General features: G+C 38.2%; 1 protein-coding gene across 1 annotated transcript; it reads right to left on the reverse strand.

The window, feature by feature from the left end:
- gad1a (glutamate decarboxylase 1a) lies at positions 1–25,874 on the reverse strand. Its single transcript, XM_079618697.1, has 17 exons — positions 25,731–25,874; positions 24,316–24,451; positions 22,210–22,269; positions 20,474–20,626; positions 18,682–18,924; positions 18,512–18,602; positions 14,287–14,399; positions 11,800–11,915; positions 8,186–8,265; positions 8,052–8,106; positions 7,112–7,228; positions 6,950–7,014; positions 4,924–5,002; positions 4,579–4,728; positions 2,801–2,908; positions 1,235–1,324; positions 1–484 (listed from the first exon to the last, which is right to left on the reverse strand). Exons 2-17 carry the CDS (start codon positions 24,404–24,406, stop codon positions 311–313), a joined length of 1,785 nt encoding a protein of 594 aa, XP_079474823.1. The 5' UTR covers positions 24,407–24,451; positions 25,731–25,874; the 3' UTR covers positions 1–310.
- Between the last annotated feature and the right edge of the window lie 1,442 nt (positions 25,875–27,316).

Raw genomic sequence — 27,316 nt, forward strand, 5'->3', positions numbered from 1 at the left:
GTGCAGTTTATTGTGAGGATAGTTCCAGTTAAAAGAAAGAACAGAACACAACAGACAGACAGACAACTGGGAGAAGTGAAGAGGAGAAGACATATAATGTCATTCTGGTCCTTCATTATGAAATTAAAGCTCAGAGAGCTCCTCGCCTTAACATTCTGGAATGTTCAATTTCCTAGTGGAACATTCTAGAACATCTGCGAGTTTCATTATTCCAGAGCGCTTCACTGGTCTAATACTCTGGAATGTCTTCTCCATTTCCTATATTCCTACAGAATCTACTAACGTCTACTGGGCTTCCACCCTGCGCACTCTATAAATCCTGCGCCAGTCTTTCTATCTCGTCTATCAGGAAGTCAATGTCAGACCTGGTCACAGCCGCATTGGAGACGACCATCCTGAAGAAGTTGACCTTCTCCCCCTGAGGCTGGTAGCCCACCATTGTTGTCCCACACTCCATCATCAGTGCCTTGATCTTGGGGGCAACCTAGATAGAAATCACAAGACGGAAGTTTATGAATTAATGAATACTTGTATTTTATAGTACTTGTAATTTTACTTGTATTTTGTTGTACAGTATTATGGGAACCATGCTAAATTAAGTGAGTTCTTTGTGGTGAAATATGCAGCGTACCGGCCAAAAGTTTAGAATAATTACTTTTTTATGTTTTTGAAAGAAGACGTATGCTCACCAAGGCTGCATTTATATTAGGGCTGTTAAACGATTAATCGCATCCAAAATTTGTTTTTGTGTTTACATAATAAATGTGTGTGTACTGTGTTTAATTATTTTATATATTTAAATACACACACGTTCATGTATATAAATATATAAAATAATTATACGCAGTACACACACATTTATTATGTAAACACAAACTTTTATTGTGGATGCGATTAATCGTTTAACAGCCCTAATTTATTTGATTAAAATTACAGTAAAAACAGCAATATTGTGAAATATTATTACAATTTCCAATATGAGAAGGCTCACGTGACACTGAATACTGGAGTAATGGGTGATGAATTCAGCTTTGCCATTTCACAGTACTGATGTTTTACTGTCATTTTCATGAAACAAATGCATCGCTGGTGAGCAGAAGAGACTTCTTTCAAAAACATTTAAAAAATCTTAATTATTATTATTATTCCAAACGTTTGGCCAGTAGTGTACACATTTGTACCGTATCAGTCAGTGTATATAAGTGTAGGAGTGAGTCTTTGAGTATCATTTCACCTTATGAAGCCGTTGTCTTTTCTCCTCTCCGTCTGGCAGGAGTCGCAGGCTTGGAGGAATGTACCAGAAACACACATTGGTGTGCTGGGGCTAAGAAACACACAGAAAGACAGCACACAGCATTTAAGAAAACGGGACATCTTCTGGGCAGCAGGGACAATTCTAGGATTTCAATATTAGGTGGCCCCAAATGAGGGTATGGTTTAAAAAAATGATAATTTATATTGTTTGAATACTAGGGTAGGCATCATACAATACAGTCGGTTCTGCACTACCTATCAAGTCAATACCTGAATATTGAATTCATTTCTAATCATTTTAAATGACCAGCTAATTTTCATTAATGTTCATTGAGAATATAGAAAAACTTTATATTACTGTAATATGTGGGTAATTTTTCACAGTTTCGCAGACGAGGCTTAAGATAGTCCCAGACTAAAATGCATGTTTGAGCTGTTTTAACTGAAAGCAACTTGCACTGACAGATCTTAAAATATGTCAGCGTCATTGATTTGTCTCAAGATGAACAACAGTAATGTTTTTTTTCTAAGGCATGTTTATAAAAGCTACTTAAACGTCCTAATTGAACAAGGCCTAATCCTGGCTTAATCTAAGCCCGGTCTGTGAAACCGGTCCATAATGTTTTAAACACTATCATTTTTTAAACTCTACATTTGTGCAGTAAAATTAACTTTAAAGAAGATATACATCTATACTTTTCATTCATGGAGATAACATGGAAAATGTGCCATGCTTCAGTGAAGGATTTCTGCCACCTGCTGGAAAACAAAGACTTTTAACATCCTGAAATTACTACTATAACCAGTAGATGGCAGCAGATGACCACTCATGAGCTCATGTGCCATTTCAACTCCCTTTTATATTTTTTTTACGCATGTTTTGCTTTTGGATTTATAATAAAAAGAATATTATAACAAATTTGAGCAATTTTATAGCATCGAAGTATGAAATAACGCGCTGAATAACAGACAAAAATACGGGGATAAGCTGAAGCCTGCCACCGGTTTCATAAGAGTTTTAAAAGGGACTGAAGTGATCATGAATTAGTGTACATACGCTAACTAATTAATCACAAACTTTTAGGGGGGCTGGGTGGAAATTTAAGGGGGCTAAAGCCCTCCTAAAATGGGCCTCTGCTAAGCAGACATTTGTCAAAGTATTCTTTGAACAAATTATACCTTTGTGAATCATAATAAACACCTCATTTTCTTTGCTACATTCTTTGCTTCTGTGCAATGGGAGTGTTCATTTTCAACATCTCTAAGGCCGTCTAAGGTCTGATATGTACTAGTCTACACAAGCACATGGACGTAAACACTTTGAGCAAAACAAATGCCATATTAAACGTGAATTATGCAGGTTTTTTACCTTGACGTCATTAGGAATAGTTATATTACTTTTTTCGGGTTGAATGGTGGTCGTTTCGCACCCCCCCCCCCATCGCATGGGAGCGGAAAAAACACACTTACAACTTTGAGCCGCCGGATGCGGTGTCAGTACTATAGTATAATAGACCGTGGTAAACTCTGTTGTGTTTTCACTCACCTCCCCTTGAAACACCATCTCATATCCTTCTCGGTTCTTGATCTTGTGGTAGAGATACTCAGACAGCTCCAAACATCTGTCAATGTGTCTCTCAAAGCCAATAGTGCCCTGTTAAAGACCAAAGATCAATGACAGGACAGCTGATATTCATCATCCATCCATCTATCCACCCATCCATCCAACCGTTCACCTATCCATCCATCCTATCTATCTATCTATCGATCCACCCACAAATTCATCCATCATCCATTCAACCGTTCATTCATTCAACCATCCCTCCACCCATCCCTCCACCCATCCCTCCACCCATTCATCCATCCTTCATCCAGCCGTTCACCTATCCATCAAGTCAAGTCACCTTCATTTATATAGCGCTTTTAACAATAAAGATAGATTCAATTCAAAGCAGCTTTACAGTGACAATAGGAAATGACAGTAACAGAGATTGTTTTGGCTTTACAGCAGGTCTAGAATAAAGTTATTGTCCAGCTAAAGTTAGTTTGGATTGATTCACTTCCGTTGCAAAGATCATTAGTTATTAATAGTTATTATTAGGGGCCGATTACACAACACCATTTCAACTGAAACCTTCAATGCGTTCTGGCCACTCATTCGCACATCCCTCCCTCCCTCCATTCATCCATCCATCCATCCATCCCTCCATCCATCCATCCCCCCTCCCTCCATTCATCCATCCATCCATTCATCCATCCATCCATCCATCCATCCATCCATCCATCCATCCATCCATCCATCCATCCATCCATCCATCCCCCCTCCCTCCATTCATCCATCCATCCATCCATCCATCCATCCAGCCATCCATCCCTCTCTCCCTCCTTCCCTCCATCCATCCATCCATCCCTCTCTCCCTCCCTCCCTCCATCCATCCCTCTCTCCCTCCCTCCCTCCCTCCATCCATCCATCCATCCATCCATCCCTCCACCCATCCATCCATCCCTCCATCCCTCCTTCCCTCACTCCCTCCATCCATCCATTACCTCTATCCATCAGTAACAGTGCTTGCTCATTTAGCCCGGCTTCCAGAAATGAAATATGGACTCGTTTTGTGTTTGAGAAAGGTCTTCAACATGTCAATACATACATCTGCTTTTCTAGGGTGCCCTGACAACTATGGTCACAGGGGTCATTGAAGTCTATAGTTTAAGGGATCATTTCTTTGTTAAAGCCTTACTTTCCATTTAGATTAAAGTGTTCTCTCCTTGAGAGAAAAACACATCTTGATGTTGTGAGTTAAGGAACAAGTGGCATTATTGGAGATTGACTGACTCTTCGACATGTTGGCGTCTGGACAACAGACCATGGAGGTGTCTTGTGACCTCGGCTCGGAGGGCCACTCGTACATGACTCAGGGTCCTGGTGGCAGCCGTACAGACCATGGAGGTGTGCTACTGCCTATCAATCCAAATTAATGTTTATCTATTTCTTAGCCAACCAGAATCATTCAACCTGAAGCAATGACGTAGCTTCGACCTTGAAGGGTATAACTGCTGTGATCTTTGTCACTGTAAGAGGCCTATACGAACTCCTTGAGTCTTGAAGCCGACTTCTGCTGATGAAACTGCAAACTCTCTTCAGTAAAACTTTTCTTTAATTTATTATAATTCTGACTCTTGTCATTAATTGACTGCACTTCTGACACTGGGTCTTGATTAATCATATCTGGTCTTTGAGTCTTTGACTGTAAATTTTAGTTTGATTCATTCATGAATAACACACTATCAGACACTGAGGATCTCACGAATGTGCACACACACCTTTGACTTCCACATGAGCCAGAATTTGAAGATGTCTACATGACGGCCACACTGTATGGCCTTGTCCCCCGTGTCATAGGTGACATCATACTGTTTATCCGGCTGAAAGAGATATCCAGCACACATGGAGTTGCAGCCCTGTAGTAGACCCTGTTAAACACACACACACACACACACACACGTGAACACAGTGAGATAGCATGAGCACTTAGCAGAGATGAACATGATCACATGTAAATGTCCTGTCTATCGCTCTTTTACTTTCTTGTCTTCAGAAGATTTTCTGTTCTATTAGTATTGAGACTCATTCATTCTGCTGCCCCCATTCCTGTCATCCTCTCTTACCTTCTCCCGGACCAGAATGGCGGAGCACTGCAGCGGGACGCCCATCATCTTGTGCGGGTTCCATGTGACAGAGTTAGCTCTGCAGAAACAACACTGATCAGAACACTGCTGGCACACAGTTTAGTTGCTTATAGAGGCAAGAGCATAGTAGAGTATGTACTTAACAGGTGTGTAGCAACCATTATAACAGTTAGGGCCCTGTTTTAACGTTCTGGAATGCAATTATCAAACGCGAAACGCAAGTAAGTTTGTGGGCGGATCTGTTGCTATTATACCGGCGGGATAAATGACTCTTGCGCCTGACGCAAATCTAAAATGTGTTGGTCTGAAGTCGCTACATTATTCATAGGTGTGGTTTGGGCGTAACGTGCAATAAACCAATCAGAGCGTCCTCTCACATTCCCTTTAAGAGCCGGCGCGCTTGTTCCATGGCGGATTGCTATTTTAACGGCGGATTTGCCCGGCGCACACAACTTACATGATGGTAACGGTGATTTCAATTGTGTTTCCTGGTTCTTGACGGATAACCCACTTTGTCAGATGTCCTTATATACCGATGTGTCTCACACTATTGGACAAACAGGATTGATCCGTCATTACTACAATTAGCCTGAATAATTTGAGTAAATGTGTAAGCTAGATTTATGCCTATTTTTTCACATCTTCATGGACACCACAATGATTTCCCTCGTGTGGTAATATTTTTCCTTGTAATTATGTATTATTTGCATAAATTTGAACTGCTGCGTCTGTGTAGATGAGAGAAGCAAAGTGTATGTGTGTTGTACATTATGGTTAAGCATGCACCCTTAAAATAGCATCTAAATAACGCGCCACTGACTTTAGACTAGGTTTTTCCTGGAATTGTTTTCTGGAACTGTAAAATAGCAGCAGGGAACGTTTGCGCCGGAACACGCCACTTTTCGCTGAACCGCCCCCCCGTTCATTCCCTAATTAACCGACGTGCGTCTGGAGGGAAAAGTCCGCTGTGCGTCGGGTGCAAAATAGGAATGATACATGCGTCGGCGAACAAAGTCATTTGCGCTGGGTGCAAGATAGGGCCCTTCAAATTTTCTAAGTCTGCCCCTCCCAGTTTTAGGAATTCCTTTTATTATAATTGAATTGTGTTTGACTGCAGTGCAAGGATGTAGCTGGCTCATAAAACCAAGGACTTTAGGACCAAACAGAAACCTCTATCAACTGGTTGAATTGGCAGTGGACAGCTGTTGTGAAATTAGTACTTTTTACAGTAATAGTATACTTGAAGGAATAGTTCACCCAAAAAATTAAATTATGTCATCATTTACTCACCCTCAAGTTGTTCCAAACATGTATGAATTTCTTTGTTATGTGGAGCATAAAAGAAGATATTTTGAAGAATATTTGTAACCAAACAGTTGTGGGCACCAATGACTTCCATTGTATTTGCCTTTACATTGTATTTTTCTTCCATACTATGGAAGTCATTGGTGCCCACAACTGTTTGGTTACAAATATTCTTCAAAATATCTTCTTTTGTGTTCAGAATAAGAAAGAAATTCATACAGGTTTGGAACAACTTGAGGGTGAATAAATGATGACATAATTTTCATTTTTGGTTGAAACATCCCTTCAAGTGCAAACTGAATATGATATTTTTGGACTCTTAATTACATGCTAATTGTAATTAAATTAAAATGAAGTTACATTTTTTTAAAAATACAATTAGCATTTGACAAGCTTTTATGGTAAACAAAAATATACTTTAATGTAATTTCTACTATAATTTTGTCATATATTTAAATATATTTAACTACACATTTGTAATGATGAAGTTGCAATCTAGTAGACTACATTTAAAATATATTAACTTTAAATGTAATATTGAATAACACACTACAGTTAAAATTAAAACCAAGTACTTTACATGCACTTTAGTATGTTAGTCAACACATCAAAATAAGGGTACTTCTATAAAGCATCACAAATGATTATTAAAACATAATTATTTAAAATGTACTATACAATATTCATGTATGTATGATACCTCTCAATGCCGTTGAGCTTGTGTCTATGTTTCCTGGACATCAGCAAACCTCCACCCCACGCTCCCTTAAAAAACACATTCACACCATCAGTTCCAAAAATAACGTATTCACAGCATTCAATACGTCTGTTTAAGAGAGTAAAGAAATCATCACAACCGTACATCCACATGAAGCCACAAGTTGTATTTCTCACAGATGTCAGCGATCTCATTGATTGGATCAAAGGCTCCATACACTGTAGATCCAGCTGTGGCGTTCACAAACATCGGTACAAACCCCTGGACAGCACACACACACACACACACACACACACACACACACATACACACATACACACACACGCACACGCACACGCACACGCACACGCACACGCACACGCACGCACACACACACACACACACACACACACACACACACACACACACACACACACACACACACACACATACACACACATACACACACACACACACACACACACACACACACACACACACACACACACACACACACACACACAGTTTAACTTCATATTAATTTTGATTTAATTTTTTTGACCCATCTTCAGTAGGACTTAAGTATTACACACTACAGTTAAAATTAATATCAAGTCTTTACATGTGCTTTATGCAAGTCAACACATTACAATAAGTCTTCTTCTAATTAAAGCATGACTAAAGGTACTTTAAAGGTATTTAAAATGTACTTTAAAGTAAATAAGTGCACTTTTTAAGAAGCACAGTCATAAACATTTTTTTTTTCTTAAAGACACTTAAGTGGCCTTTTATTTCGTTATTATTATCTGCAAGAACAGTTTTTAAGATTTAAAGTAAATTACAAGTAAATGTACTACAATTAAGCACACTTTTTCTTCACAAGTATAGACTTCAAGAAGTGCGTTGCTGTAAACATGATAAAGAGAATGATTGTATGTGGTAAATGAAATGAGAGTACACCACAGACACGTCAGGAGGACTTACATATTTAATAAACACTCCATGAATCAGCAATGATTATTGCAGTCAGCAGATTATCACGTGTCTTTAGTGAGCTGACAGAGAGGTGTACTGAGGACTTTATTCATGTGAACGGGACACTCACCTTCTGCTTGGCGTCAATAACTTTGGCCTCCAGATCAGCCGGAATGACTCTACCTCTAACAAAGAGACACAAATGTAACACACACTCTCGCTGATGAGAGGATCCACAAACACACAACACGCACACACACTTACCTATCATCTGTTCTCAGCAAGATCAGATTCTCTGTGCCAAAACCCAGCACTGCACTGGCCTTCTTTATAGAGTAGTGGCTCTGGGAACAAGATAGTAACAGACTTGTAAGAGTATGATATATTTTATTTGTTTTTTTTTTCTTAACCACAAAAAAAAAAAAAAAAAAAAATTTATGACTTTCATTCTTCTGTGGGACCCAAAAGTAGATCTTCTGCAGAATACCCTGGCGCCTCTATTCCACACAATGAAAGTGAATAGAAATGAGGTCCGTCGAGCTTCAAAACTGACAAACACGACCCATGAAAGCAGCGTCCAGCAGAGCTCTCGCACCTCATCTGCATTTGCACACATTTAAATATGGTGACGCATCACTCAGGTCGGACATCAATGATGATCCGTCAAGGAACCGAGAACGTTTGATGTCATTGATATCTCAATGTGTGGACATGAGATGCGAGAGCCGCGGCAAATGAGCTTCACAGAGAGCAATGCTGGCCTTTTGATCTCACAAAACGCTAGCTTATGGTTTCAGAAGACTTACAGTCAGTGGTCGTGTCACACTTTCTCATTGTCCTTCATTTTGATGGAGATGGCAGTAAAAATTCCGTCATAATCAATTATTACCCGTCATTTTAATTTTAATTTTCATATTTTAATTATAATAAGGCATTGAATAGCTTTCGTAATGTTTTCATTCACATTTTTTAATCATGGTTTTACAGGATGAGCATATAAGATAGATTATACATTTAGTTATTTATGAAGAGAACTGATTACCACGCATCATTTTTCACGTTCAACACCACGCAAAGCAGATTATTGTTTGTTTGCTTTTTCCGCAGTGACAGCCACTAAAACACGACCTTTGTGCCTGAACAGGAAAATAGTAACAACACAATATTGCAAAATACAATTACGATTAAAATTTGAACAAAAAAACTTACAAAATGAACTGAACTAAACTCTAATCGACTTTCTGTATCCGCCTGAAGTCAAACCTTCCTCCTGGTCCGCATGGTGACTGGATGATGACATTCACTATCTCTATCACTAACACAGTTCACTTGAGTGAATGAAAACGAGTGAGCCAATGCGGATGCTTTTGCATAGTTTGTCCTTGCTGTTTAATAATTATTTGAAACTGAGCAAATTAGCAGCTCCAGTAGTAATGAAAAGATTTATCTTGATATCTGTAATGGAAACTGTGTATCAACCTCCATTAAACAATTGAAGAATCAATTAAAAATAAATGTATAGCTGTATGATATTACGCTGTAGCCACATTGGACCAGTGGTTTGGAAAATGTATGGATGATTTATCTGTGGGGCGCCATCTTCTGCTCAAAGGGCATTATGGGTATTCTCTAGCGTTGAGCGCATATACGGGCCATTCTACAGAACTGGTGCAAACTGCTGTCCCACAAACAAAAAACACATTTAAAAAGAATTTAAGTATTAAAATTTTAGATTTTTACAAATATCCTTCTATTATCTACTGAATCCCACAATAATATTTAAAATATCAGTAAGCTTAATATCTATAAAATCATCATTTATTGGGTACTTTTAATTGGAAGGGGGCTGTCCCGAACCCTAACCACAAAATTTCAACTTGTGAAAGTGATATTGAAATGTTTTGGTTTTTCAAAAAAAAAAAAAAAAAAAAATTGCATTTCTTTTTGAAGTTTTTAAAACATTTTAAACGTTTTGAACATTTATTTTATTTTTTATTTTTAAATCATGAAACTTTATGTAAAAAAATGTGTGTGTGATCAACTGTTCAGAACTGAGCTAATGAACCATGTGCTGATTAGCATCTTTGAACTAGGCTCAAAAGCATCTAAAATTGTCACTACCGAAAACTTTATGACCGAAACATGTCATCATTGTTTTGGTATAGTGACAAAAGGGAAACAAAATCATTTATTTGAGGGAAATAAACAAAAATGTACTACAGTTATGCAAATCATTAATATCTTAGTATGTTTTAGCAGTGTTTTAGTATGTGAGTTCAAATTCGCTCGCTAGCATTACTGTCACTAAATGTGCCGTCACGACCGACACATGCATGTTTTGTCTAAAATAAAGTATACTGAATTATCAACCTAGATGTTATTATAGTGTTTGGTTCAATGTATATTCAAACTAATGAATCCTTAACTTTGAAATCAGTATGATTAACTTAATGCCTTTTACAAAGAAAGATTGGATTAAAAATACAACAAATCTTATAAATTACACTTGAAATATTGTTAAAATTGTAATTGTTATAGATTTACCTGAGTAAACTTTTTTTTTAAAATAGCAAAAAATATATTTACAAGGTAGATGTAAACAAAATATTAATAGGCCAAAATAAGCCTTCTTATTAAATTATTTATTATTGTGTTTCGGTAGTGACAAATTTGGGGAGAGAAAAAATATTCCAAAACTTTCTGAAAATACAATATGATAATTAACTGCACAATTACTTGAAATGTGTACCTTGGATATTATACAATTTGCATACATACAACATTTGTGAAAAAAGACAAAAAAAATTCCAGATATGTAGTAGTAGCTTCCACATTCGACCACTCCAGACACGTCGACGTGCGCCGCTCACAGTAAGAATAAATGATGCCACAACATTGCGCAGCTTCTGGTTGTGAATCCTCCGTGATTTAAATTCCCAAAGGCTATCCTTTCACAGGTGATAATGTGTTGGTTTGTGTTTTTTATATGTATTTACTCAATATTACAGGTTTTTATGGTAACTTTTTAATGCCGTGTTAGCTGATGCCTTCGTCTTGTTGTATCGTGTTTGTATAACAAAATCATCTGCTAAAATCTATTGAAGATATAGATATTCATTTATGCGTCTGACTACGATTGCAGACGCTCAGTCAACTTGATGTCGAGTGTTCATGGACCGTTCCAATATGGCGGACGGTTTAAGTGTGACGGCCCATTGATACAGCCGCTAATGAGGCATCTATGTATATATATGGTGGAGCGTACATCGGTTGTACACTTGTTATTGTGGTGCATTGTGGGATTGAATGAGTGCACTCGATAACGTCCAACACTACAAATGGCTGTTCCCTCAAATAGTGCCCTATTTAAGGGTATAGGGGGGCATTTTTGGATGCACCCGTTGTCTGACGTTTGTCCTTCATCCTCCACCACATCCCTATCAGTCCCTCATTTTTCCCCAAACATCACAACTCTTTGGCCGTTTGAACTGAGATCAAAGACGAGACAAGATAATAGCTCATTAATATGCACACTCTCCACCAACTGGACAGGGTGGGAATTACCTTTACAAGTTACAGTAGATCACCCTCAGTGTAATCTGTCAAAATCATGGACGGTCTTAAGATTTGTCTCTCAATGGTAACATTTTTTTTTATCAATGACGGGAAAATATGTTAAGTTGTATGGATATATGTATGTATATGTTATAAGTTGTATGGACTACTTTCATAGTACTTTATGGTGCTTATTTTATCAGTTTTGTAGCTCCCTTGATTCATTGTATGGAAAAGAGAAAGAGAGAGAGAGAGAGAGAGAGAGAGAGAGAGAGAGAGAGAGAGAGAGAGAGAGAGAGAGAGAGAGAGAGAGAGAGACCTACATGTTCTGAGGTGAACAGCACCAGTCTGGGAACCGCTGCCATGCCTTTGATTTTCACCTCAGGATAGTGTTTATACCGCGCCACCATCACGCTGTACATGTTTGAGATCGCTCCTCCTGCAACAACAAACATTTTGCTACATTTAACCGATGAGTAAGTCTGTAATTAACAATGTGTGCTAATTATCTCAAGAACCGACAGACACATTTACATGTGCCTTTACAAATAGTTGATATTATCAGAATTATTGTGTGACTGGATTTTATTGGGTAAAATTTAAATTTGTGCATGCATGTGCTTATAATTGTCTGCAAAATTAGTTTTAAAGGGCCCCTATTATGCAAAATTCACTTTTACATGGCGTTTGAACATAAATGTGTGTTGGCAGTGTGTGTACACAACCATCCTATAATAATAAAAAACCACATAAATCATAATCACTGTCTCAGAACAAGCCGTTCTCAGATTCAGGGCAATGTGACGTAGATTTGCACAAGCCCCGCCCACAACTGTTGATTGACACCCGCCCTGAGTGAGCTAAACACAGTCCGTCATTGTTTCGACGCCGGAGCAGCTGTAGACAAGAATGTCTTCTTATAGTATTATAGTAAAAAGTATTCTCGTCGCTTGATAAACTTCAGGTTCAGCCACTGTAGTCACTTGGACTATTTTAACGATGTCTTTAATAACTTTTCTGGACTGTCAGAATGAAATTACCTTCAGCCTATGAAGGCGTGAGCCAGCTCTCATATTTCAACAAAAAAATCTGAATTTGTGTTCCGAAGATGAACGAAAGTCTTACGGGGTTGGAACAACAAGAGGGTGAGTAATTACTGACAGCATTTTTAATTTTGGGTGAACTAACCCTTTAAAGGTACACTATGTAATGTTTTGCTCTCTAGCAGGATAAAAAAAAAAACTGCAAGCATTTTGCAGAAGAGCATTGTGCTTCGGCTCTGTGTGACTGTGCAGATGAATATGACCCTTCACAGTAGATAATGCTTTACAATGAACTTTGTTAGAGAGCAACAATTTACCTGTTCAATAAAACACAATACTCACTGGTTGAGTAATACAAATTCCATCATCTCTCCGTCACTTTTACAACATTTCAAATCCCTCAGTTCTCACCATCTCTGAAAAGCCAAGCCAATGTTGGTTCTTGTTTTATTACGAGATCTGTCGTGTTCTCATTTTGCCAGCAGACTCTCCTCCGTACAGCGTTTGTTTAAAACAGCTGATTCCCCGGAGGTTGGAGATTTTGCTCTACGTTAACCTTTCTTGCCGGAGCAGCTTTTCTCGATTCACGGATATGACAAGACACGCACAGGCGAGTGACACATGTACGCAATTTCGAGTGAAAACCAAGGTCTAAAATACAAACACTTACCATAATAAATCATGGATCTGTCACCATTTTTAATGTTTAGAGCCATTCATCAATAAAGGCTTTTTAACTTTTTTTCACATATTTCGAGTGCCTTGGAGTTCCTAATTTAACTAACTAGATTCTGTATCCCATCCAAAGAGCACCGAGATTTTACACCCTGAAGCAGCACTTCTATTTGCATTCTTTGCTTTGATAAGACAAAAACATATTTTGGACAAATATGTATTGACTCAATAAAATTTTGTTAAATTCGAACGAGAATTTTTTTTTTTCTTTCTGTTGTTTAAGGGCCCTTTCACACCTACCTTGTTTGATCCGGATTTTCTGTCTTTTCAGTTTGATCCGAACCAAAATGACAGGTATGAAACCTCCCCCGGACCACAGTCCGGACCAAACAGACGAAATTTGGTCCGATGAAAAGAGGTAGTCTCGGTCCGGATCAAACTGAACAAAGGTTTGGTTCGTTTCTAGTGTGAAAGCATTTTCTGTAAGGTTCGGACTTTCAGAGCATTTGCAGGAAGTAATAATGGTAATAATGGTTCCCGTGTAGCCGAAGAGACAAAGATAGCAGGAAAAATTAGCCGTGGCAGCACATGGGGAGAGGAGGAGACAAGGTTTTTAATTGAAATATGGTCTGCTGACATAAGAAGAAGTCAACTGGAAAAACGCTTGCAGTCTTCTCCTCATTTTCTGCCGGCGACGATCAAATATTCGCACGACGAGGACGTTCATTTGGCGAATTTGAACTAGCCTCGTGTATAGTTGGCGCTGCAGGCAGTAATACCATAATAATAACAATATAGATTCAATGCGTCTGTTCATTTATTGTTGTCAAAGTTACCCACCGATTTGACAACACGCTGACGTCAGATGCACGCCCGTTTACCAACCAATCATCGTCGAGATGCAGCCCGCACAGATGATGACGACAGGACGCAAGCACGTCATGTGAAGTTCTTTAGTGCGCTCGCATAATTGCAGTGTGAAACCAAACCAAAACTTATGACGAATGTATGTAAAACAAACGAATGTATAAAGTGACATGAACTTTGGTTCAGACCTTCAGGTGTGAAAACGCCATAAATGTATGTCCATACCTGGTGAAAAAATTCCATCGCCCTCTCCATTTGGCCAGCCAATAATCTCTCGCATTTTCTTCAGGGTGAGCTGCTCCATCAGTACAAACACTGGTGCAATCTCATATGTGAACCTGTAAACACACACACACACACCTCATTTTCTACTTGTCCATTACATTAATGAGCGTCTTGACAGCAGGAGGTAATTCACTAACTACTGTATTTATGTAAGTCTGTTCAATCCATCACAGAATCATTCTGAGGCATCTTCAGCCTTTTAGCACCAGTCAATAATCCTCCGCGGTGATTAGTAATGATGAGCAACTCATTAGTACATGCAAATGTCAAGTGCTCATGCATTTCTGTCTAATCAATATAAACAGTACTGACATATAATTTACAGACAGCGGGAACATGTGCAAACATGAAAGGTGAAGTCACATACTAGGGGAGACCGGGGCTAGTTGTCACATGGGGAAATTGACACAAGGATGTAAATTATTGTACGAATTATAGTAAATACTAGTTGCCTAGTTGAAAAATAGGACATGAACGCCTTCTCAAGTCGAAATTTTAATGCGATGAGCTCGTAATCACGACTTCAGAAGTAGGAAGTAGGAAATGTCCGATAGCACGTGAAGGCAGCATTAGTAACAGTGAGGTTTACTGTCAAAAGTGCAATTCTCCAGCAGGTTTTTCTTCTTCTTGGATTTGACATTTTTTGTGCCATCTTTTTAGTATAATGTCCATATTAAATGTATTTTTTGTAAAAGCTGTTTTAAAGGTAGATTATATATGTCAACATTAATGCGTTAACGCTGCTTGAACATACTTTCGTGCTTAAACGGACAAAACCAAATTATGTCAACAATCCCATTTTGTCGAGTATCCTCATAAGCACAGTTTAAAATGAGCTAAAAAGTGTTAAATGAACATGAAGAGTTGTGAGAAAATAGGATGTGTGTCAGATCCGTGTCTTAAAGTGACAGCAGCCTAATAAACCTGCTGCTGTCTGTCATTAATGTTAATCAAAGAACAAAGGCGTTTCTCAATATACAAGTACGCAAAGTTCGGATTTGAGTCCTTGGTAATTCGGACTTGCTGGTTATTCTCCAAATAAAAACAGCAGTGTTCTTGATAGCGTCACTTAGCTCTCTCTGACTACTCCGGTTTCCTAGTTTTAGGTAACAATAAAACTAAATATGTTATAAAACACCACTCTGCCTTTTCGTTTTCTTAAAAAAAAAAACTTAAACATATTAATAGCCACACAAATGTGGTTCAGGCAACGCCTGCATTGATTATATTCACTGCTGCATGTCTATTTATAACAAAGCGAAATATAAAACACAACCCTGCCTCTTTTCGATTACATTTGAAAAATATTAAACATATTAATATGTTGTTCAGGCAATATGGGCGGATCAAAAACACATCCGGGGATTTGAACTATAAATAAGCTGTTGAACGAACTTAAATTAAGTAAAACTTTTCCACGAAATCGAATTACATTTTTCCAACAAAATCTAATTTGTCTGAAAGGATTTGTTGTAATTTTGTTGTATGAACTTAAATTAATTTAGTCAATCCTGCTAGATAAAGTTTAGTCAGGTTAGTTTTTGTCCTGACTAAAATTGCCAACATTATAATTTTAGCTAATTTGACTCTACAATCACGTCTAATGCTAGATGGTACTAGTGTTCTATTTAATTAAAACCACTTTTTACATAGTAATATTAAATATTACTGGTGCAGTTCTGCAAGTGAGGTTTATTGCAAATAAAGTGTAGTGCCCACAACCCTAAACACAACTCGTCTGCATAATGGTAACCAAAAAAATTCAAAAACATTACAGAAAGTCCTAACTGAACATTAAACACTAACATTAACTAACAACATCTTTCCATTTACTGAAAAACACATAAAATAACACTTTAATCCCCAAATGTATGCAGTACATTGCAAAGCAAATTTAAATATATTGGGTTGATTGAACACAATTAAATTAAGTTGTGACAAAATATTAAACAATCGTGTTACTTTTGCTTATTTTAACTAATTAAATTTAACAAGACGCCAAAATTAATTTTTTGAGTGTGAATTGGAACAGTTCTTAGATGACGTTTCACAAGAACAGACAAGAACACATATGAGAACGGCCAAAGAGAAAATCACTCACTGCTCTTGACGGAATAACTTTTGTAGCTTTAATAAGGGTTAATCTAAATCTAATGTTTAGTGTTTGATTATTTGATTTCTGCATATTTACCTGACCAACCTGAAAATCTTAAAGCACTGTTTACAAGGTCAGAAACTAATGAAAACAATAACTTGTTTAGTTATATTTTAAAACCTATTAAATGTTTAAAATGATAGCTTTCAATCACTATAATGTTGAAGGGTTATAATTAATGGCTAATCCTTTGAACAGAGACATCAGTAGCAGACTGCTATCAGTGATACTGGCCTTCCTTCATAGTGCTTAATAAAAAGATGCCATTAAACACATGTTTAAAATATACTATGTTGTTTCTACATAATTTTGGAGATTAAATGTGAAAGTATTACAAAATAAAAATATATTACTTTAATGTTATGTGTGATTAATTTGCTATTATTTACAGAAAAATGTGTGATTAATAAGTTAATTATTTTTAATAGACTGACAGCACTAATACATTAAATATATATACAAATAGGTGGAAATATATGGAATACATGTGGAAATATATAAATATATATATTTCCACAAGTATTTAATGAACTGTGCTATAACTGTGACATTTTTCAATATCTTTTTATTGAAAAACAAAATTTTAAGGACTGATAAATGAGGCAAACCGTGTGACTATCCCTGGAATAAAACCTTCTGCTGCTTTTATAAAACTATTAGTTCAGTCATAAACCTGACTGTTGGCCATTATAGGCGTTAAGCAGCAGTGTCACACACTTAAAATCCCCGGGATCCATCATTCGGGGAAGAGGGAAGTCAATCGAAGGATGAGGAGTAAATCTTTTATTGATCAAAGGAGAATTCGGGCATGGACTGTGAAAGACATCATAAAATCTCTGACCCTCAGAGGTCAAGCAAGACCAGGGTATTCCCTGCCGTTGTCCTCACATCAATGAAGAATTTCCCAGCGGACCAATAAAAACACTCCGAGAGTAGAATTAAACTTCCTTTAGTTGTGTAATCTGACATTAGAGTAGATCATTCCCTCCATACGTGCCATATAACTGTCAGATATGCCTCACAGAGACCAGTCCGCTGGGACGAGTGGAGGAATGGATGGATGGTTGGATAGATGGATGTGTGTAAGGGATGATGGGGGTGTGTGTGTTGTGTCGGAGGCTCAGCTGGCACTGTGTCTCAGCGTGGAGCTGTAAATTAGCCTTGGCCAATGAGCTGTTACTCTACATTCTGGACATTTCCATCCGCACGCTGTCACATATCACTGGAGCTTCTCTGAGGAAAACTGTTATGTTGTCAGCACACTCGGGTAAGTGCCGATCACAGGACACTTTATTCCAGTCTCCAGAGGAGCAACATTACTCTTGATTTGCTTTAGGATTAGTTTCAATGTATGTTTTTGATTCTCTGTAAATGAAATGTCGCATCAGCACAGTCATGTTTTCTGTCAGCTGTGCATGATGTAAAGATGACTTTATGTTTAAACACTGAATATGCCACTGTCACTGATGTTAGTTAAAAGTTTAACGTTCAACAGCAAGCCAATGGATTTTTTTTATAGCAGATCTAAAGCTAAAATGATCTGACAAAGTTTGAATTGAAGCAGTACATTATACTAAATAAAACCCCTAAATAAAAGTGAATCTGTAAGTTTCTCTGCTTCAAGAACAGCGGCGTTATTTCCTCGCTAGTGAGAAATGTCATGTAGCTTTAAGTTGCTAAACTGTTTTACTGATCAAATTTTAGTTTGTGTGTGCGTTTTGAGTAGGAGAGAGAGTGGGAGAAAGAGAGTGTGTGCTGTCCGTCCGTACATAATACAATGTAAAGTTGTGGCAAAAAACATGGAAATAATTTGACCTTTTTATCCTGTTGTTTACTATATTTATTTGCTGGATCAGTGTCGCTGTGCTCGCATTCGTCAACCAATCAGAGTCAAGCATTCAACAGTCCCGCAGTATAATGAATGTTTATGCTGCTATACAGATCCGTCATCTTTCTACTTCATCGAAACGCTACACAATCACAAGTGAATGGAGGGAAGCTGGAACTCACATGTTAGTGTTGGCAGTAGAGGTTAGCCACTCTCCAGCTAAGCCAATGATGTCTAGACCCGAAGACAACTGGTTAAAAAACCTTGGGTGACCTGCAGGGAGAGAGAAAGAAGGAGAGAATATGATACTGGTGCTTTTTGCTACCGGTCAACAGGACTGAGCGAGCGTCACCTGTGCGGACTCCGTATTTGAGCGTGTCCCTGCAGTCCACCAGGATCTGCTCCAGGCTCTCGGGCTGATCGCACAGCTCTAGGTTGAAGCCCTCCATGCCCTCCAGAAGCTGGTGCGGATGATGGAAGTCCAGCACTTTAGTGGATCTGTCGAAGGTCTTCCGCACGTAGTTCGTGAGGATCTCCACCACCTCCAGCAGGAACTGCATGGTGTACTCCTCTCCATTCTTAGCCGGAAGCAGATCTGTGACCCATTTTGTTACACAGTCAAATTGCTGTTCTACACAAATGCTGGTTACACTTCATTTGAAGGTGTCCTTGTTACAGTGTAATTATATATAACACTTTATTTTACAGTGTCCTTGTTACATATGTTACATGTTTACAATAGTATTAACAGTTAATTATGCATAATTACATGCAACTAACCCTCAACCAATCTTACCCTAACTCTATAGTAATGACATGTACTTAATTAATATTACTCAGTAATTAAATATATAATTGCACTGTAACAATGAGACCATAAAATAAAGTGTAACCTACAGTATGGTCATTTTAGGGTTTAGTTTAGTGTTAGTTGCATGTAATTATGCATAATTTATTACTATTGTAACTACATGTAACATCAAACAAGACAGTCAAATAAAGTGGGTTATCCTTAAAATGTGGGTTATTTGGTTACACTTTATTTTAAGGTGTAATTATACATTTAAGTACTGAGTAATTAATTAATTAACATGTACTTAGGGTTAGGATTTGGTTGAGGGTTAGTTGCATGTGATTATGTATAATTTTCTTTTATTACTATGGTAAGTACATGTAACATGTATCAAGGACACTGCAAAATAAAGTGTTACATAAAGTGTAACCCACATGTTTTTGTTTTCCTGTTATGTGTAATTATATGTTATTGTTTGTTATGTGTAATATGTCATATATATATATTTGTATTATTAGTGCAAAGCAGAATATTTTAAATGAAGATAATGTTACATAAATGTAATAAAGGTCATTCATGCAAGGCATTTACATAAATGTGAATCATGGTGACATTTTTGTCAAATCTTCTGGCAGAAAGATATTTTACAAAGGAAGAAACACAGACTCGATAAACACATCAAGTTTAAGAAGGAAAAATCTACTCAAACTACAACAACGACAACTTGTGAATTTACTTTTGGTTTGGCAAACTATTTACAAACTATATATAGATGCATTGATGTAACAGTCTCTGCTTTTATACCATGAAATTTCATTTTTAACCTTTTTTCATTTATTCTAAAACACAAATAACTTTATTTAATACAAACATTTTCTTCTAATATAAAGTATCCAAATGCAAATTCTATTTTCTATACTTTTATATTATGAACAGTTCTGGAATAACCAGAAATAGTTGTTTTAAAAGGCAAAAAAGAAACCTAATCTTTGCGTTTTCTGCGCATATGGTGATTATACTATAAACCAGCATCTTGGGTTAAGTTTTAAAAAGTGAGGCTTATGTAAAGCTTCAGGTTGCCTAATAACTAGGAGGATTCTGCAGGAAAAAAAAGTTTAATGCATACATTTATTTGTCGGCTTGATACTTGACAGAATGCTATTATGCTGTTTGTCAAACCAGGCAAAATTGTGGTGCGATAGTCATATGAGAAAATATCGTTTTTTTTTTTTTACTTTTCTTTTTAAATATTTTTGTATTGTTTGTAACTGTTTTGTATTGTATTATATTGTGTACGGTCTGTTCCTGTTTCTTGTCTCTAATGGTCTGTAAATAAAGTGGAGTCTCTCACCTCTTGCGTGCAGATTGGAGAAGTCCGTCTCTGAGCGTCTGAAGCCGGACTCTCGCTCGTTGTCCCGTGTTAAAATGCTCTTGGGCTGCTGGTCGTTAAAAAACCCGACAATTCGGCTCTTGTCGTCAACATTATTGTTCTTCTGCAAAAATCCTACATTATTACACACAGAGGAAGACTGAAATGAGCGACCTCCGTTCCCAAACATTGCAGCAAATAATTGAACACGAATGAAATGTGTGTTTGAACGAGCAGTTGGGGTGTACTGTCCGACTCGTGTGTGTTTATGGCACAGGTTATCAAGGGGGAGGTCACCACTGATGACATCAGAGTTAGTGATTTAGATGCCCAATGAACCTTCTTCATCATCATCCTCATCATCATCACCACAGAGAAGCAGAAATGAGCGCGGACTACTGATGATGGCAGGGACCACCGCAGCTTATAGCCCACTAAAACCAATCAAATAATTGTACTTTTGTATAGGTTAGGCTTCAACAGGCAACTTTAAATCTTAAAATAATTTAAGGTCTCATAACATTGCATTATATAAATTTGTCAGATTAAACATCGAGACAACAGAAGCTCTTTCCATCCGCGCCGCAGATTGTTTAATTCTGCAGCTTCCTCATCCTCCTCCTCCTCCTCATCTTCTTCAGCTCAATACGGGATCATTCAAGCGGTGCTTATGAACACTTCTCTCTAGGCTACACGGCAGTGAGAGCGACGTGATGTAGGCTATGCCAAATCAACCTGTGGTAAATAGCGTAATATTTCATTTGTAAAATCGTTTTTCAGATAGGATGAATTTGATGTTTTTTATGTTATTGTAATTTTATAGCAATAGCCTAATTATTTATATTTGTCTATTTATATTTTAGGCCTACATTTTCATTAGTCTGCAGCCATAAACCGATTTATAGCACGACTAATTCATGGAAGACCATTTCTTTTGAAAGCATGTGTAATTGTGTTATCTCGGAAAAACAGAGGCTTGACGGATTGCCATTTAATAGATTTCCATGGAGCATAAATTCTCTTGGGACACAGATTTATCTGCTCACGGACAAAACAATCGTAAAATTGCTATTCTTTGACCCTTTCGAGGGGATTTTCTCTTCAAATCATGTGGTTATGTTTAAGCAAATCAACACGCAAATTCTCTAATATTCAGAATATTATGTTTCCCCCCCCCCATAGGTTATTTAGTCTTCGGTCTTTCGGATGATCAGCACGAGTCACACACTCACCCCTTTAAATTTGGCTTTAAAAGGAAACGCATTTGCAGGCTTCTGCCTCAGTTCTGCTCCATTCATGGTATAATTGAGCCCAAGGGTGTAGATTTGGTTTGAACATTGGGGGGGTTTTCATGTGATCATGGTATAAATATTGGGGGTCTTGTGGGGGGGTTGTAATGCATAGATTTAAATATTGGGGGGGTTATCTCCCCCCCAACCCCCCCACAAATTACGCCCCTGATTGAGCCTAATTGAGGGGCTGTTGACCGTCACTGGGTGACAGAGCTGAAACCATCGAAAGGGGGCGCTAGATGACACGTCTGCTCATTAAAAAGCAATTAATACAGACATAATGCACTATAATGCAAAGGTGCATTTCAAAAATAAATGGCACGTGCCATTAGGGTTAGGGTGGCACACTACTGTACAGTAGCCTATTTCAATGCGAACCCCAAACACGTCCACCAGTCACTGATTTGTTGAACAAAATCAACTTACCGCATATCTTCATTCCAAGTTTCCTTGTACATCCATGAGCGACTCCACTCCAGTCATAGTCTACGGGGAGAAAACGGCGGATCCTCTGAGTGATCTTGCTTAATAATAAAGCGATGGCTGAATAAGGTTCCCGCCTATATCCACAAAATTGAAACCATCTTCCTGAATTTACCCAAGCGGTAAATGCGCCATCCTTTATGCTACTAATATGAAATTAATGTGGGCAGCTAAACAGAATTCATCAGGCCAGATCAGGACAAGAGCCTCCATCTGGTCCCGCCCCGCCCCCGCGGCCCAAAGCCTGAGTTCAGCCCCATTTACCAGCGCATTATCTCTGTCGGACCAGACACGGCTCCTGTCCCATTCTCCTCTCAATGGAGAACTCCTCTATTCATCTCACGAGCATTCACACGTTTTCAACTGACATTTTGATGTTAATAATTGCCATGCTTGGTATAAAAGTGACATGCAGAAGAAGAAAAAAAATATTATTTGAAATCTGATGAAATTATATATTTCTAAATATAATCTTCACAAATGTCTAAAACAAAAAAAAAAAAAATACCATAGGCTATTTAAGTAACCTTTAGACTATCTAAAAGCCTATATATTTTAACCATTTTACGAACATCTCATTTTGAAAAGTTTGACAGACTTAAACATTTCAATTTCAAGATAATTTTATTGAATGAGTAGCGATGATTTTTAGGTATCCAAAATGCTAAAGGAAAATATAATAAATAAAAAATTATGTGAGATAAAGTAGCCTATTATTAAAATATTATTATTAAAAGCAAAAACTTCGTCTTATGTTTTCATTTTACTCTTATCAGTGAACTTTTTTAGAAAATAAGGCATTTCAATAACTGACTAATAACCTTTTAATTGTCATTAAATTACAGAACCTAAGGAGCCTTATAATAATGCTCATAAAAAAATCATATAGAGGTTTTTGCATCTGAAGTCTATAAATACTATATGCAAAGAAAAAGAATGAAACGGGGCTCACGGGGTGAAAGGAAGATTATTTAGCATAACCTACACGAAGTCACAATATGCCGTGACTCATTTGTGAAGAGCGTGTTTCTGTCGTAAGGAACTGAATAAAGAGCGCGCCTCCTCCACACACTGAAGCCAGCAGAGACATTAGTGCTGATTTACACTGAATTACAGATGCACTGCATACAATCACACACTACTGACAGACTCGCTCCCGTTTTCTCCTTTTAGACCGAGACGACAAAAATATATTTAATTCAATAGCCTACTGACGCTATAGAATTGTCCTGTATTCATAATGATGATATTATTAATACTAATAATAAGTCATTTTAATGGTAAATAATTTTAAATAATAGCCTACATTTAAAAAGGCCTAATATTGCATGACAGCATAGCCTACCTGTTATACATCTAGCAAGGCAAAAAATATCTGACAATATAAAGTGGATAATGAGGGATGAGAGTTGTCTCCTCTAATTGCTCTGAGCAGGTGTGTTTACTGTTTATAGGCCATCAGTGCTGACAGCGGCATCGGTCTGTCTGTCTGTCTGTCTGTATGACTGTCTGTATTTATGTCTGTCTGTCTGTCTGTCTGTCTGCCTGCCTGCCTGTCAGCCTGCCTATCTGTCTGTATTTCTGTCTGACTGTCTGTCTGTCTGTCTGTCTGTCTGTCTGCCTGACTGTCTGTATTTCTGTCTGTCTGCCTGACTGTCTGTATTTCTGTCTGTCTGTCTGACTGTATTTCTGTCCGTCTGCCTACCTGTCTGTCTGACTGTTTTTCTGTCTGTCTGTCTGCCTACCTGTCTGTCTGTCTGTCTGACTGTATTTCTATATATGTCTGCCAGTCTGACTGTCTGTATTTCTGCCTGTTTGTCTTTCTGTATGTCTGCCTGCCTATCTGTCTGACTGACTATATTTCTGTCTGTCTGTCTGTCTGTCTGTCTGTCTGCTGGCGCGGGAGGTCCGACGCTCAATGCTGCGGTGATTTGTTGGTCCTGACGCGTAGCGAATAGCGCCGTTTTCCCGCCTCACCGACAAGATTAATGACGTTGGGCACAAAGCAAATAGCCGGAGTGAAATAGCGGTTTAAGGTGATGGACCTACTTGAGGAAGGTGGCCGTAAATCTGTCGAGTTGGGATCCGGATCGCCGCCAGAGGAGGAAGAGGAGGAAGAGGAGGGTGCCGACGCAGCCATCACCACAAGTGTTCAAGTCCTCAATCACTTTCAGAGAAACTGCTCCTGTTTCAGCAGACAACACAAGTCAAGCTGATCTATATGGAGATGCATGAGGATGAGAAGAAGCAATGCTTCTTTATAGCATTATTACATTCAAGCAGATTGTTCATCTTATAGCCTGAAAGAAAACGTCGTTACGGTGGTTTCATAGCAGGTCTGTGGCACATTATTTTTTTCTTTAACATTCCAAACACTAAGTTCTGTGGGTTGCAGAGGTGGAAAGTCCAGGGGTCAGAAAGTAAAAGTCCTGCCATATGTTTATTCCACCCATGAACTCAGTCAGCTGATCTCCTGGCTGAAAAACTGCAGTTTGGGTTGTAACAATAGCAGAAGTTCTCCAAATAGAGCCATAAAGTGCATTAACAGAACCTGAACAAAGACCCATTTCAGCATGAAGGATTCTTTCAAATCAAACTATTAAAATCGTTGAACCCTGAAGGAATCCTCCTTTTGAACAGTTTACACACACAGGTTGTCGAGCCCTAAATTAGTTTTTTTTTTTTAAAGCTATAACTTCGCTAAATAAGTCAGATAAGCCCAGAACAAACAAACCCGTGATAATTATGTTTTGTTTGTTTTACTGAGAATGAGAACTACAATAAAAGTTCTTTATTAGAATCTGTGGTTCCACAAAGAACATTCAACATGGAACCTTTCCATTCCACTAGGTTATTTATAGTGGAAAGGGGTTCTTTAGATTCGGTTCTTTTAAGAACTGTTCACCGAAAGGTTATTTTGGAAACCAAAATTGTTATTATAGGATAATCACTGCAAAACCCGCGTTTTGCGATCTAAGAGTGGATCAGTGTATTTGTCAAATCATTTTAAGACGTCTGCATTGAAATAATCCCCGTGAACTGAAACAGGGCTCTGAAAGTTTCTTTCTCAGAAATGGATTTGGCTCATCATCATCATCATCATGCCAATAATAGGAATCACACATTGTCATGATTAATAGCCCGAACACGTAAGCATTGATTAAGAAATGGTGCGCATTGATTTCTCAATTCAGATGACCATGGATGATTGAAATTGAAGATGTTGGAAGATTAATAGAAACCTGACTTTATGTCCTTATGCAATATAGATTGCCATTATGAGGTTCAAACAGGCAATATATATTTTCCAGAGAATTCCCCAGACATGATACACAGTTTTACCGATTGAAGGCACTGAGATTTACTGAACGCATGACTGTGTGAAGCACCTGTTAGATGAATAATGGACGGTTTTACTTTGACATGATCAACAGAAACATGTGAAAGTAAAGAAAGCCGCTTACCTGGTGAAGAGAGATTCGCAACAGTGTCCAAAATCTGCACGCAACTAAATGTGCTCGCGCCTCACTCCTCAATCCGCTGAAACCCTCAGCGACGGATCGCGATGACCTTTCCGAGGCAGTGTGTTACTCGCTGCTGCTGTTTATGCGCAGACGCACGGCTGTGATCCTCGAACCTGCACAACATCACACTGCCTCTGAGACACATCTCATGGCAGGAGCGCTACGACAGCTCTGGCGCGCGTTCCCGCAGGACTTTGCGCTTTAATGAGAAAGCAAGTCACGAACAAACACTTTTCAAGTCGAACACAACAGCCACACACAACCCAACACAACACATGCCTGTTCAGAGGACTCTGTGTCGTTCTGACCTTGACAGATCAAGGACGACGGTGTTTGCAGAACACTAACTATCGTGTTTCATTCGTGTGTTTCAGCGCCTGTTCTTGAACTGATGGGTTATAATGAACATCCATGCTTTAGCATTGAGCTCGGAGGTTTATATGGGACAAGCCGTCCTCTTAACCTTGAAAAGACAAGCTCGTGTCTCAGAAGTTTTAGTCCTGAATGTTGGCAACGGAATGAACTGCTTTTCAGACTGATGTTGAAGAAGGATTCCACATGGTGGCAGCAAGCGTTCAATTACTGGAGTTAAACTCACTCGCAGTTCACGCATTTTACATTTTTTTCACCAATGAACCCGCTTAGATTTCCTTCAGCATGAATATCCCTATCTTTATGTGATTTGACACGCAGCAATGCATCGACAGTGTGGGAATATAAAACTGATCGTGTTGCATGAGTGTGTGCAGGTTTCAGCAGCTGGACAGCTCCCTCTCTTCGTCACTCACATCTGCACAGCGACTCCAACACAACACAACACAACACAACACACATTCATACACATTCATTTCTTCAATGGTTCCTCAACTCACATAACCCTCTTCAACGATCACTTTCTGTCGAACTCTGGCTGGTTCCTCAGAAAACCATTTGTTGTACAAGAGAATATATATTTAAACATTCTTTCTTGATAAGAGAAACATTTATTGGTCATTTTAAAACCGCAACTATATGTGTTTGCTATCAAACATTTTTGAATGTAGAAACTGGAGTCATTACAAAATGAAGAATGCTTTGAATGTTGTTTGTTTTGATTTTGCAGGTCTATGGATGTGATTAAACGTTATCTTGAGAGAGAGAGAGAGAGAGAGAGAGAGAGAGAGAGAGAGAGAGAGAGAGAGAGAGAGAGAGAGAGAGAGAGAGAGAGAGAGAGAGAGAGAGAGAGAGAGAGAGAGAGAGAGAGAGAGAGAGAGAGAGAGTGAGAGAGAGAGGCTCATAACTAGCGCTGCTGAAGATAATGTCCCACAAGTCTCCGCAAGATGGCGCTGGTATATTAATAGCTGTCCGCAAAGCCCAGTCATTATTTGCACCTGCTTGTTTTATGCAAATGCTATGTCATCACTTATATAAAAAACCCGATACACACTAAGTATGTATCAAGCAAAAACCGTCAATCCATCAATCAAACAAACAAATAAAGATTTGAAGTTATGCTTGTATAGCATAAAAGAGTGTTCTTTAATTTA

Source organism: Phoxinus phoxinus (assembly GCF_949152265.1).
Source record: "Phoxinus phoxinus genome assembly, chromosome: 7".
Lineage (NCBI taxonomy): Eukaryota > Metazoa > Chordata > Actinopteri > Cypriniformes > Leuciscidae > Phoxinus > Phoxinus phoxinus.

Coding starts and splice junctions, on each gene's coding strand:
- gad1a (XM_079618697.1), bottom strand. CDS start 24,406: ATGGCTGCGTCGGCACCCTCCTCTTCCTCCTCTTCCTCCTCTGGCGGC. Junction 20,627..22,209: donor ACTTGGAATGAAGATATGCG/GTAAGTTGATTT, acceptor GTAATAATGTAG/GATTTTTGCAGAAGAACAAT. Junction 18,925..20,473: donor CTCCAATCTGCACGCAAGAG/GTGAGAGACTCC, acceptor AATGGGTCACAG/ATCTGCTTCCGGCTAAGAAT.